This window comes from Amaranthus tricolor, chromosome 17 (assembly GCF_026212465.1).
Source record: "Amaranthus tricolor cultivar Red isolate AtriRed21 chromosome 17, ASM2621246v1, whole genome shotgun sequence".
NCBI lineage: Eukaryota > Viridiplantae > Streptophyta > Magnoliopsida > Caryophyllales > Amaranthaceae > Amaranthus > Amaranthus tricolor.
The window spans coordinates 3,961,979-3,977,674 of record NC_080063.1 but is presented as its reverse complement, the minus strand read 5'-3'; the positions used below and the strand labels follow the sequence as shown (position 1 = coordinate 3,977,674).

At 29.6% G+C, this 15,696-nt stretch overlaps 2 protein-coding genes across 2 annotated transcripts; one reads left to right on the top strand and one right to left on the bottom strand.

Moving 5' to 3' along the window:
- Window positions 1-710: 710 nt before the first annotated feature.
- Window positions 711-3,653, bottom strand: LOC130804377 (ACT domain-containing protein ACR8-like). The gene is made up of 7 exons (XM_057668791.1): window positions 3,326-3,653; window positions 3,073-3,118; window positions 2,877-2,991; window positions 2,700-2,767; window positions 1,904-2,473; window positions 1,699-1,803; window positions 711-1,567 (listed from the first exon to the last, which is right to left on the bottom strand). The coding sequence occupies exons 1-7, from the start codon at window positions 3,385-3,387 to the stop codon at window positions 1,199-1,201; spliced, it is 1,335 nt and encodes a 444-aa protein (XP_057524774.1). The 5' UTR covers window positions 3,388-3,653; the 3' UTR covers window positions 711-1,198.
- Window positions 3,654-4,372: 719 nt separating this feature from the next.
- On the top strand, window positions 4,373-15,405 carry LOC130804443 (uncharacterized). The gene is made up of 3 exons (XM_057668875.1): window positions 4,373-4,432; window positions 13,138-14,717; window positions 14,805-15,405. The coding sequence occupies exons 1-3, from the start codon at window positions 4,373-4,375 to the stop codon at window positions 15,403-15,405; spliced, it is 2,241 nt and encodes a 746-aa protein (XP_057524858.1).
- The last annotated feature ends 291 nt before the right edge of the window (window positions 15,406-15,696 follow it).

The following is a 15,696-nucleotide window of genomic DNA, read 5'->3' as shown; positions in this document are numbered from 1 at the left end:
AAAGGGGTGGAATAAACCAATTATTTGGGATTGGTATTTGATTACTAGTTACAAGTGTAAAATTGCTTAATACTCATTTGGTTTCATATTGTTTGTTTTGTATTTGACCAAAAAAGTTCTTGTAATTCCAAAAATATAACGAAAGGAAGCGAGTATATTAGTATAAATTATGAAAGTCATATGTAAAATATAATGATGTTTAAGATAATTATCACATTAAATAAAAACTTTGGAAAATTTATGAATGTTTTAAAGATAATAATCTTGAATCGCTAAATTATATAAATTTAAAATTAACCTTTGTAATAGAATTGTGGTAATTACTTGTATATATTTTAACTAACTTAAATATCTATTGGTCAACTAATGGTTTTTTTTTTTTACTTGAAAATGATTATAGCACTTAATTAAATTCTCAAAAATGTCCACTATTGTTAAAGTGTGATTAGCATTTATCTAATCCGATAGCTATCTACGTTAAAGTCTTAAAATGACATAAATTACTACCAAAACGTAAGATTTGATGAGCGAAGTAACTTGTCGCAATTTGTATAAAACCATTAAAATAATACTCTAAACCCAAAGTCATAATTAAAATTAGACCCCATTTAAGTCCCACTGTAAACCAAGTTGAGCAATAATAATATTCAAATTTCAACACTAAAAAAAGGCCCACAAATTAGAAAAAAAAAATGAAATTAAGGAGCAAAGAAAGAAGAAATCAAGTCAATTTGTCGGAATAAACTAGTCAACCATTTGAACCAAACAAAGGCATTCTATACAAAAGATATGATGTATGAAACCAATTTGTCCCCCCATAACCTAATCTTCTTACCCTCTATACCAAGAAATTGACCCTCCAACAATTCTATATTCTTTCTTTTTCCTCCAAATTCCAAGTTTTTTCCCTCCTCATTCCAAAAATCTTCTTTCAACTTCACACCCTTTTGAAATGGTCCACCGACCGGCCGGGTCTTGACCCGACAAACATGTATCCATAACATAACTACTACTACTACTAACCGAATCTGGCCTAAATCTACATAGTGCTACTAATACTAATTACTAAATTAATTTTCTTCTTTATGTACAAAGTAGGGTCTAATTAGCCCAACCAAGAAGCAAGGTATATGCCAAAGCTAAGGGGAGGTGGAAACTTCCCTTTCCATGCCAACAAATTTATGCCTTTGTGTTGCCTTTAAGAATATGATCTGATCAACCCCAATTTGTATAGATTTGTCCTTACTATGCTTCCTAGCGATAGTAACATGGCCCCTCCAACCCCGGCTCCTGCCTCTTCTTCATTCCTTTCTGCATTTTGATGGTATATTAAAGGCAGTTCCTTCACCTTTAAGTTGTCCATCCCGATTTTCTCCCTTACTGAATTGATTGTCTTTGAATCGGGGGTGTACCCTTCTGCATCTGTGATGTAGAATATGTTTAGGGCCATTTCACCTGTTGTGGATATCTCTGCCCTCGCTACGTTTAGGCCATTCTCTCGGAATGTTCTTGTTACATTTGCGAGTAGACATGAACGATCTTCAGTGTATAGTTCTAGTCTCACTCCCTGCAACACAACACAACACAACACAAATCACATCAGTAACTTTCTTACAAGCATAAACAAAACATAATACAATCATCATTAAATGGCTTTCACCTAAGCGGGTATAGTTAAGGGTGAACATAAGATTATACCTGAGTTGCTCTCCTTTGAATAGAAGCCTGTAAACACTGAACAACTCTTTGTCTTTCAGCATCTGAGCTAATTGGAGTTCCATCTGAATGCCTAATGTAAAATTCCTGAAAGAAAACATAATCAAACAGCGCAAAATCAGCATAACAATCCCACATAACATTCGATCTATAATTAATGAATAACATATGGGTTCCGAAAATATACCATAGAAGCTCGGCTTCCTTGAGTGTTGATGGTAGCATGAAAAACAACATATTCCATATCCGTCAAAGTACAAACAACATCGAACAAGAGCTTAGGTCGATCCTTACATTGAATGTTGACAACCGAATAACCCCTTTCATTCCAATTCTGAACTGAAACCTCAAGGGCATCGTATTTCAAGGAATTATTGAATGAGTTTCCATCATAGTTCCGGTCATCAAACATTATTTGATGAAGCCTTCGCTCAGTATGTGTAGTTGCCATTGAAACTATAGTCTTGGCGCTCTTAATATCACTGTCACCCTTAAGAACCGGCCTTAATCTAGAAACTATTTTGCTTATCTTAAGGGAATCCTCAATTTCACACCCAGAATCACAATCTTTCACATAAATAAGGGATGCAATTCTTCCGTTATGAGTCCAGACTTTGGCATCTACCACACTAACATTCAAATCTGCTAATACAGCAAACACCTCAGATAACAGGCCTATCCTATCTGTGCCTGTTAATTCCAGAGCTGTAACACCCTTGTACTCACAGGTTCTGGTAAATTGAATGCTACCAAGTGACTGTAAATTAAGAACAAAAAAATAAATATATTAGCAAAGATTTACAAAACATTCTAATACCTAACGTAATTAGATGACTCTTAATTTAACACAGTTTTTTGGGGGGTACTGGGTACAAGACAGAGGGGAACTTTTAAATAACAAAAAAAATTTATTGATTAACTATTGATAATTATAACTCCGGTTTGAAATAAAAAATATAAAACAAAAAGGTATAGTTAATTACCTGTTCCATGTAGCTAATAACGTTTTCATCCTTCAATTTATTTCCATTAAGATCAGTTACATGGAAAACTGCAGGACATATAATTAAAAGCAGGATTAAGTTTTAAATAATCGCAATTAATCAAGGCATCAATAGAATCTGGAATTAATCAAAGAAAAAAATAAAAAGGAAACTCACCATCCATGAACCATCTGCCATCGGAAGAAATGTAAGCCTTCTTAATTGAAAGATTAAGATCTGTGAGTACTTGAACTGCTTCTAAAAGAATCCCATGTTTTCTAGCGCTATCAACCTACAACAAAATTAAACCAAAAATCAATTAGTAATTACAGTTAACCAAATCGCGGAAAAATCGAGGGAAAATAAATTTTACCTTGACAAGAGTGGCATCAGGACAAACAGCATTGTCAATGGAAACTCTGCAGATAAACCAAAAAAGGAATTAAAATTCAAAAATCAAAACTAAAAACACACTTACATTTCAAATAAATAGATTCTAAATCTGAAATCAAAATCACTCATGATTTTCAAACATTCTCTTACAATGCTATTTTTAGCAACAAAAATTCATCTAAAAATTTTTGAAAAAATATCAAAAAAATAGAGTGAAATAGAGAAAAACAAACCTCGGCGTATCCATACGAAAAAGAAGCTTCTCAAATTCATTCAAACAAGCAGGCCACTCCATGATTAAGCAGAGAAAAACCTTCAAACAAAAACTAAAAACGGCGTCGTAAGGATTGCTAACCCTGAAGAAATTAGTTGGGATGATAAAATAATATTTTCTGAGTTACACAGCTGTTTGAAAAGAGGACATAAGTTAGTTGAAGAGATGTTGAGAGAAATGGAGAAGGAGGAGAATAGTCGAAAGGGTAATAAGGGAATAAAATTAGGTATAAGTTTCTCTCTCTAGAATTCTGTAAAGATGAGAGAGAGCGAAAAGCACGCTTTATTGTGAATATTATGCTCTTAGCGAGCATTTATATTGGGTATTAACCAGAATTTCTCTTTCTCTCTCCTCCTTTTTATGGTAATTTTTTTAATTTGAAATTCTTTAGTTTTAAAATCAAAATAATAAAAGATTGTAGAATATTTGCTTTAATGACTAGAATCACATAATAATTTCTCTTTTATTTTATCTAATCCATGCTTCATGCCTGTATACCTCTACCCAAATCCTATGTATATATACTACCCCAATTCAATTTAGTTGTCTCATTTGGTTTGATCATAAATATTAATAAAAATAAAGGGACCATCTAAAATAGTAGACTCATGTATAATATTTGATATTTTTAATATTAAGAACTGGAGGGAACTATCTAAAATAGTAGACTCATGTGCAATATTAAATATTTTTAATATTAAGAAAATAAGAGGACCACCTGTAAATATAGGTCTTAAAGTAAAAATGGAACAAGTAAGATGAACTTACCTTACAAGAAAATGGGACAAGTAAAAAGAATTGAAAAGAGAACAATTTTATTTTATTTCCATAAATTAAAAGAATTAAACTTTTTCATCCATATTAAAATAATACTCTCTTCAAATCAAAGTAATTATCACACTTATTTTTATAATATTATATTTGTTCTGTAATATTTGCACCTGATTATGACATATTTTGTAGAAAAATATCACTATTTTTATCAGTTGCAAATATATATAATATAATGAGAAAAGATATTTGTAGTGAAATTCTGTTTGAAGACACTTGCTCTGAAGCAATGGAAGTAATATTCAATCAATTAGTCTACTCGGCAAAAAACATAAATCTATAATCTATACAAATAAGTTTGATTGAGCAAAAAATAAGTTCTCTTAAATAATTTATTTCAGTTTTCTTGGAATGATTAGACATTACAATAACAATTAATTAAACAAATTAGATCAAAAATCACGAGATTCATTTAAAAGTAACTTTAATAATTGAGTTTGTTTAGAATCGTTACACTATTTATGTTAGTTATATAACGAGAAAAGTTAGTTATATAACGAGAAAAGTGTGTAAGTTAATTTAAGAAGAAAATGGATACATAGTATAATGATTATATTAAATTTGTAACTCACAATTAGAAAGTGTATTCAGACTTCACTTATTTTTAAGTGACTTAGGTGACAAAATTATTATGTATTGTAGTCTACTCTACTATGTAGTTTATCAAAATTATGTTACACAAAACAATTCAGCATTATGTAAGAGATTCAATGCACAAAATTATCTTTTGCAACTTGTGTGTAGGAAAACTCACATTCTAGTTATTTATATATATATATATATATGCGCACTTTCATGGTAAGAATCGTAAAAGAACCAGTTTAATTAATTAAAAGTTTAAACTCATGGTGAATGCAGTATATAGCTTTTTTATACTCACACTGAATATTTAATTTTTAATGAGGGATAGTTGAGATTCGAACATGCGACATTCTATCACTTTGGCTTTGAAAATATGTTAAGAAAACAACTCAACCAAAAGTTTAAACTGATGGTTGAGGCTCTAAATTATGTTACATACTCTAACAAACCTAATAATATCACTCTAACAAGCCTAATAATATCTATGTTGTTATAATACTCAATTGCATATAATTATATTTAATTTTATAACACTTCTATTGCGTCACCTTAGTTAACTGTTACAAGATTTTATTTAATTCGACTCATACTCTCAAGTCCCATGAAGGAAATGCTTTTTAGTTTTAGATTTGTGTTGGAACAAAACTAGAAATGACTTTGAAGATAGAAAATAATTACTGTCCAACAGTAGAAGATCGCTAACCTAAAAGCAAAATACATGGTTATCATGTTTGATCGTACAGAGTATCAAAAATTGCGGGTCTGAATATTAAATTAATAGTATATGTTATGTGTTTAAAAATACAAAATCGTTAGAAAATATTATATATTTAAAACTTGTAAGATTAAAATATTTGTTTAAGTAAAGTAAAACTCCTGCAAATGAAATATTCCGAGTTTTAGATTTACACTAGCAATGAATCTCTAACAAAAGGGAAAATTATTTCTTGAAGCACATAGTTGTTCATTCATGGGATGTAATATCTAATAAAATTGTAATTTTTTATGTTCAATCTAATAAGTTAAGTCAATTCTAAAAATTTTGACTAATTAATTAATTTTATAAAAAAATTTACTGATATTTATTTCTTATGTCAACAAATTAAGCTTTAACTTTATTTTGTTAATAGAAAATTACCTTATAATTTAATATAATAATAATAATAATAATAATTTAAATTAATCTTTTCTTTTATACTTCTATTTTGTATTGACAATATGAACCTTGATAAATGTCCCTTCTAAAGCTTCAAAGGAGTGTAGTTGGAGCAACCCAGCCAATGAATAAATTCCTTTGTTGGCAGTTGTTAGAATTTTATTTTACAGTTGGCTGAACTTTCCAGCTCAGATGACGCGTGGCCTATTTAAGTTTCTCTACTCTGCTTAAATTTCACTCTAAGAGAATGTATAATGTGATTATTTCTTAATCGTAGCCACCATTTTACAAAACTTCTAATGCCTCAATTTAATTTTCACTATTGAGACACCGACTTAAATAATTTAACTATCATAAATTACAACTTATAAGAATATGAATATTTTATTTATGTTCGTTTATTAAAAAATAGTCTCTAATAAAAATAATTGTTTAACTTCCTTTTTTAATAAATATGGTTGAAATATAAATTAAGAGCAATAGCACTATTTCTTTAAAAAAAAATAGAAGATTCGTATAAACTTAAAGAGTTTAACTTTCATTCAAAATGGCTATTTTAAACAAGTAAAGTAAGTGTTATATTATCTATTGTGCTAACTTTAATATCTAAAATGACGTGTTATATATTAAATAAAAAGTGGTTATATTAACTATAAAAGTGAATATTTTAATCACCTTAATTGGTTTATTAGTCAAGATATTAAAAATTGTTTGAAGGTGAGATCGTCTTAACCAATCGAAAAGTTGTAATATATTAAAGGTAATTAGGGCATCATTTAAATGTTTCCTCATTTTGAAAATATTTGTACTTCAAATATGAAAAATTAATTTTATTTTATATCATCACAATTATTATTGTTATTATATCAACATATAATGTTATATTTATATCTAATGCAATATTAATTAAGAAATCAAAAATATAATGAGTCATAAGCTTTTATAAGTGTAATTATTCTACCTAAATGGTCATGTATAATAATGTCTTAACACAAAAAAATTAAATGTCACAAAATTATTGATTGAGTGCTAATTAACTAATTAGTGATAATATAAAATATAAATGCAATATATAAGACACAAAATAAGAGTAGATAATAAGGCAACAATACAATAAATATGGCAGATAATAATAATTTATTAAATATATGTCATTGCTCACAAGTCGTAAGTCATAAACAAAATTATTGATAATTACTAGCACATAAAGGAAATAAATAAGACAAAAATAATTCCTATCGAATCGATTTAACTTATTAACGTGAAGTGAACAATTGCGATTCATTAACCATAACAATTAAATAATGTGATTTCATTCAAAATCGATATATTAGAATCAAAATCGATATATTCATTAACCATGCATAATTTCAAGCATATTTCCCGTCTCATCTTTTTGCTAGAATCTGTAATTAATATATGAGTCATGTGATAATGATTTCAAATCAAAATGTATACATATACATGAGTATCTCTTTGAAATGGAATCAGCTAATATAATCATTTTAAAATATAGAATAAACTCAATTAGTCAATAATTAGGCTCAATTTGTGTTTTATTATCTTTTCTGATTATCTCTTTTGAAAAAAAAAATAATTTTTGGTTATTCTTTCTTTATAAAATTGATCTATAATCAATTTTATTCCCCTGTTAAAAGACATGTGATTGTTATTTATAAAAATATGTATTCGTTTAACTAAGAATATGTAAACTTTGACAAGTTAGGATAATTCTATTTTGATTAACTTTTATATTCTTAGAGATACCATGTAAAAGAAGAGATATTCTTAAAAATTACAAATTATGAAATATGCTACTCCCTCTTATTCATTCTACATTTCTACTTGTTCTATTTGCTTTTTTGAACTATAAACTAATTATTTTTATTTTGTATTTTAATCTTAATCTATAAGTTAAAATATGGTCAATTGAGATTTTGTTTTATTCGTCTCAATATAAAGCTATCAATATAAACTTTATAATTTTTTATTTATACATAATTAGAAATATTAACGAATAAAATATTTTCTCAACAAGTGTGAAAAAAGTTAATGGGACAAATAGGTTACATAGAAGGGGTATGGGACAATGATTTTTGTTTATCAAAAATTCATATCACTATATACAATTTTTTGTTTAGCTAAAAAAGGAATAGTTAAAAAAATATTTAACTATAATTTTTAATAAAGAGCCTCCTTAAAAGAAGATATAACACTTGATCTCATTCGAGTTAGCTAGCAAAACTACCTTGATAACTTGCCATAAGGTCACATATCGCAAGACTAAATCAAGATTTATCACGTTTAACTTTGTATTTCTTAGTCCACTTAAAAATAAATTGTAGTTCTTAGCAAATGAGGTTTCTTAATTGTAACCCTTTGAATCAAGAAAAGTTGTAGAAATTCTCTAATACCATTTATAACAACCAACCTTATTCAATTTGGCGGCACCACCTATGAGGGTTATAGAGTACGCCACATACTAAGACAAGTCTTTATCTGATCACTTTTTTTTTCAATATTCATGCACACTCAGAAATTTTTCATAAAGTCACCTACTCATGACGCACTCTACACAACAATACAACATGCATACTCCCTATCCATAAACCACTCTACACCTGCGTGCATAATTATGGAGTTATAAACAAATAAGTTGCCTTTAAATGAAGACGAATTTTGTGGATATGGATAATACCATCAATCTTTTAAAATGTATATTCTTTTTTTCTCAATTAGGGAATTACATAATAACACTTGCACACACTATATAGAGTTTTGCATTTTTTCAATGCTTTACTTTGACTATAAATATCTTCAAGTGTTAGTGAGTTAAAATTATGAAAATATTGATATTATGAATAGTATAAAAGGTAAACAAAGTGAATAAAAGATACGATTATATGAAGTTGGTATAAATTCAATAAAATCTCAAATGATAATTTTTTCTTGTACATTAATAATTATTTGATATCAAACTTTATTTATGATTAGTAGAAGTAAACACGGTGACTAAAAGATATAATTATACAAAATTGATATAAATTCAATTTTTGTTAATACACCATTAATTTTTCTGATATTCATAACTCGCAATAAACCAAACTTAAAAGTTTAAAGAATACGTAACTAACTAATCCTCTATGATTATTCACATACAACATACAAAATTTATATTCTATTTGAAATACAACTCTATTGTGTTCCATCCTTGTTAGTATAGTTGTATTAAGCCAAAACAATCCCCTAAGCATGCCTTTGTTTATCCCAAAAGACAAAGCATGAGATTAAAATAGGTAACCAACCTTTTAATGTGTCTAAATTTGAACCTAAAAGTGGAATAAATGATGTGTTGTAAAGTAAATAAACCCATCAAAAACATTCTTCCAACTTCCGCTATCTAAGGGGTATCACTATTAGGCATTAGGTACTTAGAGTACAATATAAGAATGCCACGTTGAAGTTGTTTATATGGGCTCATGGGCCCCCATACCCGGCCTACTCTTCCTTGATTGGTGCTTCATGTTCGACCGTTTGATAGGGCCACGTATGTTTAAAAAAATAATTAACGGTCCCAGATGCTGTTGTAGAACCCTCCTATGGGGTCCCCTTTAAGAAGACTTTGATCTTAAGCTAACATGCACCCAATCAGAAAACACGTTGCTGGTTATACGCAGTGTTTTCAAATGGGCCCAATTTAGGTGGCACCATTTGGGTGCGTCTTGGTTAACTGTTTTATCACTTTGAATTTACACCATATAACTTAAATGTATAAAAATTATTATAAGTTATATGATATAAATTCAATCGGTCTCAGCTCCAATTCAACTGATATCGTCAAGTTCTACCGTCAATGCCTTTTGTTTGGATTTTTTTCCTATAAAAATTAATTTCATATTTCTAATTGTACAAAATTGTAGCTATATTTTGTGAAAGATTTTCTTTCAGTGAGACGACTTTAAAAACAAGAAATCTACTACTATGCTATTTAATTCATGTATAAACCACATCTTATTGTAGTCTACTGTTCATACAAGAATTTGTCAAAATTATATAAAATATTATAATATTATCCTTTTATATATGACATTAATTGTAAAATAAGCCAACTTATGAAGAAAGTAGGAGTAGTAACAATAGTCTAGTTTGATATGATACTTCTATATTATATGATTTTATTATTTTTAAAATTAATTTATTTGTTTTTTGACATATTATTTTTAATGTCGTCTTTTTGAATTTTCTACATTGCGGCAAATTCACTTTTTCGAGACATGATTGGATTTGATTCGATTATAATACAAAAACTATATATTGTATGGAAGATATCAAATGAAAGGAGAAATATGATGTCAATTAAAGAGGTTTATAAAGAAATTTCCATAAAAGAAAAATATTGCAATATTTTTGACACATTTTAAAATAAAAATGTAACAAAATGGAAAAGTATTCTTTTAGTTTAAAAAAGGTCAAGTCAAACTAAATCAAATCTTCCTTCCATTACATTTTAATTTAGGAAAAAAATTATTGATAAATAATTGTTGATTGATCAAAGTAATTTTTATTACTAAACCTAATTTCCATTGTCATCGAGCAAATTCTGATTACCACATTTTAAGTAAGGATTTATATTATGAATAAACGATGCTATTTTAAGGGACATAGAGAATATGTTATATAAATATTCCTTTCTATCTATATCTATTTATAATCTATAATCTATCTATTTATAATCTTCTATAAAAATTACTAATGAAGAAACGAGACTGACACATGTCAAACTTTCATTCAATATTCTCCCACTCAATTATGCTGACGTGACAGCTGATTATTTATTGAAAATCTTTTCCTAAATACTATAATTTATTTAAGGTGTAGAATAAGATTTGAATAGCTTTATTATTTTTCAGTATGATTCCTATATTATTTCCAAAATAAAAGAAAACAATATTTTAATATAGTAAAATTACTTTCCAAATTTGTTTAATAGTTGTAGAATAATATTGTTCCTAAATTTATAGACCAGTATAAATTTTTGAATAATATTGTAAAATTTGTAAAATAATGTGACTAAAATGTTAATCAATATCATTGATTTGGTAAGTATGTTAAAAATAATACAATATACAATGAAGAGACGATTAGGACAAATGTCAACTTTATAATAAAAATTTTCTTGCTCTTTTTGTTTTCTTATTAGGAAAATATTTTTAGCATCTCATGTAATATCTTCCTGATTAGATTTGTTTAATTGATTAATTACAAAAGATTTTAAAACTTTACCTTATTTACTACTAATTTTTTGGCATATACAATCATTTAAATATATGTAATATCTTTTAATTACAATGGATAATTATCGAATAACATATTAATTACTATAGTAAAAAATATGTTCTTTAGGCTTAAAGTATATTTTAAGGTTTTATAAAGACATTGAACATTTAAATTATTTTTATATTGTTTTTTATGTGTAGAAATTTTCTATCATTTTATGTAATTACTTATAAACTATACTCCCTTATATTCGTCTTAAGTGTCTCATTTCCTTATTTAGTTAAGCCATCCCAAATGTCCCATTTCTATTTTGGGTACGTTACCTTTACTAATTTACCATACTAAACTTAGCTTTTTCACATCTTTACATTTACTAACCCAACTTTACCCCTATAAAAATTTAAAAACACTATATTTTTTTCTTTCACATGTTGTCCTATTTGACCACCTAAAAAATGCTAAAAAGTCAAATGAAACACGTTGGATGAATATGAGGAAGTATTATTTAGTGCATTATTTTATGATTATGTTTTATATAGTAAAATATTAATAATATGAATCTTAATTTAATAGTAATATTATTACAATTTTTAAAACAAATCTATTTATAGTTTCAAGATACTTGAAAAGTTAAGAGTCATATAATAACTTAATCGCACGTATAGGATTTCTAATTTTATATTTAAATAATTCATAAATTGTGCTTGACATGGAAATTTATCTAGTTCACTTTAATGTCAACACTCTTCATTAAGCACTCCTATTATGCATTTTATTTTTAATCTATAAATTAAAGTATAGTCAAGTGAAATCTTATTTGATTCATTATATTGTAAATTATATTAATTAATATTAATTTTTTATAACTTTTAATCAAGCACAATTAAAAATAATTAAATATACTTAAGATTGAAAACGTACGTAAACAAATAAATCAAAACACAATGGCACACTGGGACATCTAAAGTAAATAGAAAGGTGTATTAAATATTTTAGTAGTATTAATATTGGTAATAGTTTCAATCTACGAAACACGGACACGGCTGGCGTGTGACGTGTCGCGTGTCCGACACGTGTCGGACACGGACACGCGACGGACACGCGAAAATCCGTGTCCGACACGCCAAATGAAGTGTCCAATTTTTTAATATTTTTTCGGACACGTGGACACGACAAGGACACGCGACGGACACGGCTAGAGACACGGCAAGGGACACGTGTCGTTTTAAAAAAAAAAAAAAAATTGAAAAAACTGAAGAAATAAACCCCTCTACCACGCGGTCACGGATTTTCAGTTTCACTACTCTCACTCTCAGTCTCTCACTTCTCTCACTCTCACTTACTCTCATCTCAAATCTCACTTTGAGTTACTGGACTCACGCCTCCACCACGCCTGCTCCTCTAACCCTAAAACGGCTGCTCCTCCACCACGCCACCGCCACCGACGGCTTCATTGAGTGGTGCTGTGGTCTGCTCCAGTGCTCCTCAAACACTCGACGGCTAATATTAATCCAGTGCTCCAGTGCTCCAGTGCTTCCCTAAAAATCGATTTTTTTGATTTTGTTTCAGGTATTTTCAATCTTTATCCTAAATCCTAATATTAATCTTGTTCTAATCTTTAATCTTAGTGTTAATCTTAAATTTTTAATCTTGTTGAGTTGTTGTTTTAACATTTATTTTTACTGGAATTTGATTACTGGAATTTGATGGATATTTGATTTCAATTTGATTACTGTGATGGACTGTGATGGATATTTGATTTCAATTTGATTACTGTGATGGAATTTGATGGAATTTGATTACTGGTATTGTATTGTATTGGTTGTGGTTGTTTATAAATCTTGATGAAATTACTGTGATGGAATTTGATTACTGGAATTTGATGGAGTTTATAAATCTTTAATTGTGGTTGTTTGAATTTGAAGAGTTCAATCATGTCTAGTAGCGGGGCTAGTGGCTCTGATTCGTGCAATGTAAGTGGTGATGCTACAAATGAAGAGGGTGATTTCTGTTATTATCCTTTGTGGAAATATGTTGTGAAAGGGGAAAAAATGAGTGGAGGTGGGGGTAATTATACTTGGCAATGCAACTTTTGCAAACAAATAAAGAGTGGTTCATATACTAGAGTTAGAGCACATTTGATGGGACTTGCAAAAGGTGGAATTAATCAATGTCCTAATGTAACAAATGAGGATAAAATGCAAATGAGAAACTTAGAAAGACAAGTTGAGCAATATAAAGAATCTAGACAACCAAAAAGACCACCACTTCCTAGTCATTCTTTGTCTTCCGAAACTTCTCTTTCACCAACTTCATATGCCAAGAAAAGAAAATCTGACAACCCAATCACCAAAGCTTTTGATATACAAGCTCGAAACAACTTAGATGCTGAGATAGTAAGGATGTTTTTTACTGGGGGATTGCCTTTTAACCTTTGTCGAAACCCTTACTATGTTAGTTCATACAACTATGCTGCCACAAATAATATTCCTGGTTACAAGCCTCCTGGTTACAATAAAATGAGAACCACTTTGTTAGAGAGAGAGAAAGAAAATGTTGAAAGGCTTTTGGAACCCACAAAGGCTACTTGGAGGGAAAAAGGAGTAAGTATAGTGAGTGATGGGTGGAGTGATCCACAAAGGAGACCTTTAATTAATCTCATGGTAGCTTGTGAAGTTGGTCCTCTATTCTTAAAGGCCGTTGATTGCTCAGGAGAGGTAAAGGATAAAGACTTTATTGCTAGTTTGTTGAATGATGCCATTGAAGAAGTTGGAGATGACAAATTTGTTGTACAAATTCTGACTGATAATGCAAGCAATTGCAAGGCCGCTGGAGAACTTATAGAGGGTAGATATCCACATATATTTTGGACAGCATGCATTGTTCACACTCTTAACCTTGCTCTTAAAAACATTTGTAATGCTAAAAATGTTTCAAACAATGAGGAGGTTTATGATGAGTGTCATTGGATAACTGAAGTTCATGGAGATGCTTTATTTATCAAAAACTACATAATGAACCATTCAATGAGGTTAGCTATATTTAATAAGTTCTCTCCATTAAAGCTTCTTTCTGTCGGTGATACTCGCTTCGCTTCGGTAGTTGTCATGCTAAAGAGGATGAAACTTCTTAAACCAACTCTTCAATCCATGGTTGTTAGTGAGGCTTGGTCCACATATCGTGATGATCATCGTGGACAAGCTACACTTGTGAGGGAAAAGATTTTAAATGACGATTGGTGGGACAACGTTGATTACATCCTTGATTTTACTCGTCCCATTTATGAAATGATAAGAGCATGTGATACCGACAAAGCATCCCTTCATCTAGTATATGAAAAATGGGATTCAATGATTTCAAAGGTGAAGGAGATCATATATAACCATGAGCATAAACAAAGGCATGAGTATTCTTCTTTCTTTAGTGTGGTCGAAACAATACTTCTTAGCCGTTGGAAGAAAAGCAACACTCCACTTCATTGTTTGGCACATTCTTTGAATCCAAGGTAAAGGAGATCATATTGTATGTTTAAATGTTTAAAGCATTAGATTATGTATTAACTAAATTCTCTTCTTTTTTATGTATTTAAAAGGTATTATAGTGACGTGTGGCTTAAAGAGGTCCCCGGTAGAGTTGCTCCACATGTTGACAATGAAATTTCCACACAAAGATTTAATTGCTTCAGAAGATTGTTTCAAAACTTGGAAGATAGAAGAAAGGTTAATATGGAGTATGCTATTTTCTCGGCAAGAGATGGTGGTGTATTTACCGAACCGGAGTGCTTGAATGATATGTACATGATGGCTCCAAAGCATTGGTGGGCAACTTATGGCTCACAAGTTCCGATGCTTCAAGCATTAGCATTCAAGTTGTTAGGACAACCATCATCTTCCTCTTGTTGTGAGAGGAATTGGAGCACATATAAATTCATTCATTCATGTACTAGAAACAAACTTGCACCAAAACGTGCTCAAGATTTGGTGTACATTCATAACAATCTTCGTTTGCTTTCAAGGAGAGGTGAGGCTTATAACAAGGGAAGAACAAGGTTGTGGGATGTTGGAGGAGATGACTTTGGAAATCTAGAAGATTCTATTTGCCTTGGCATGGCGGATCTTTCTCTTGATGAGCCCGAGTTGGAAACTACTTTTGTAGCGGAGGATGATGATGGATGTCATATGGATGATATGTGAAGATCAAACTTATATTTACCTATTTATTTGGTTTTCTTTGATTTGGTTTGTATGACTATTTTTAAATACTCCTGTTGTTTATTTGGTACTTATTTGAATGTTATGTGAGTTTTTTAATTTTAAAGTGTTTATTTACAAATATGAAATGAAAGATTGTAAAATTATCTTTAATTTGATATATTTATTATATTAGCATTTACGTGTCCCCGTGTCCGCCATTTTTAAGTTGGCGTTTTCCCGTACCCGTGTCGTGTCCGTGTCCGTGTCCGTTTTAGTGCAACCTAGGTTTCA

What these genes read in the sequence shown, in the direction of transcription:
- LOC130804377 (XM_057668791.1), bottom strand. Translation starts at nt 3,387, where the DNA reads ATGGAGTGGCCTGCTTGTTTGAATGAATTTGAGAAGCTTCTTTTTCGT. An exon ending in TTTCGTATGGATACGCCGAG is followed by an intron (nt 3,119 to 3,325) that starts GTTTGTTTTTCT and finishes GTTTATCTGCAG; the next exon opens with AGTTTCCATTGACAATGCTG. An exon ending in TTCAAAGGAGAGCAACTCAG is followed by an intron (nt 1,568 to 1,698) that starts GTATAATCTTAT and finishes GTTGTGTTGCAG; the next exon opens with GGAGTGAGACTAGAACTATA.
- LOC130804443 (XM_057668875.1), top strand. Translation starts at nt 4,373, where the DNA reads ATGAGAAAAGATATTTGTAGTGAAATTCTGTTTGAAGACACTTGCTCT. An exon ending in CTTGCTCTGAAGCAATGGAA is followed by an intron (nt 4,433 to 13,137) that starts GTAATATTCAAT and finishes TTGAATTTGAAG; the next exon opens with AGTTCAATCATGTCTAGTAG. An exon ending in GCACATTCTTTGAATCCAAG is followed by an intron (nt 14,718 to 14,804) that starts GTAAAGGAGATC and finishes TGTATTTAAAAG; the next exon opens with GTATTATAGTGACGTGTGGC.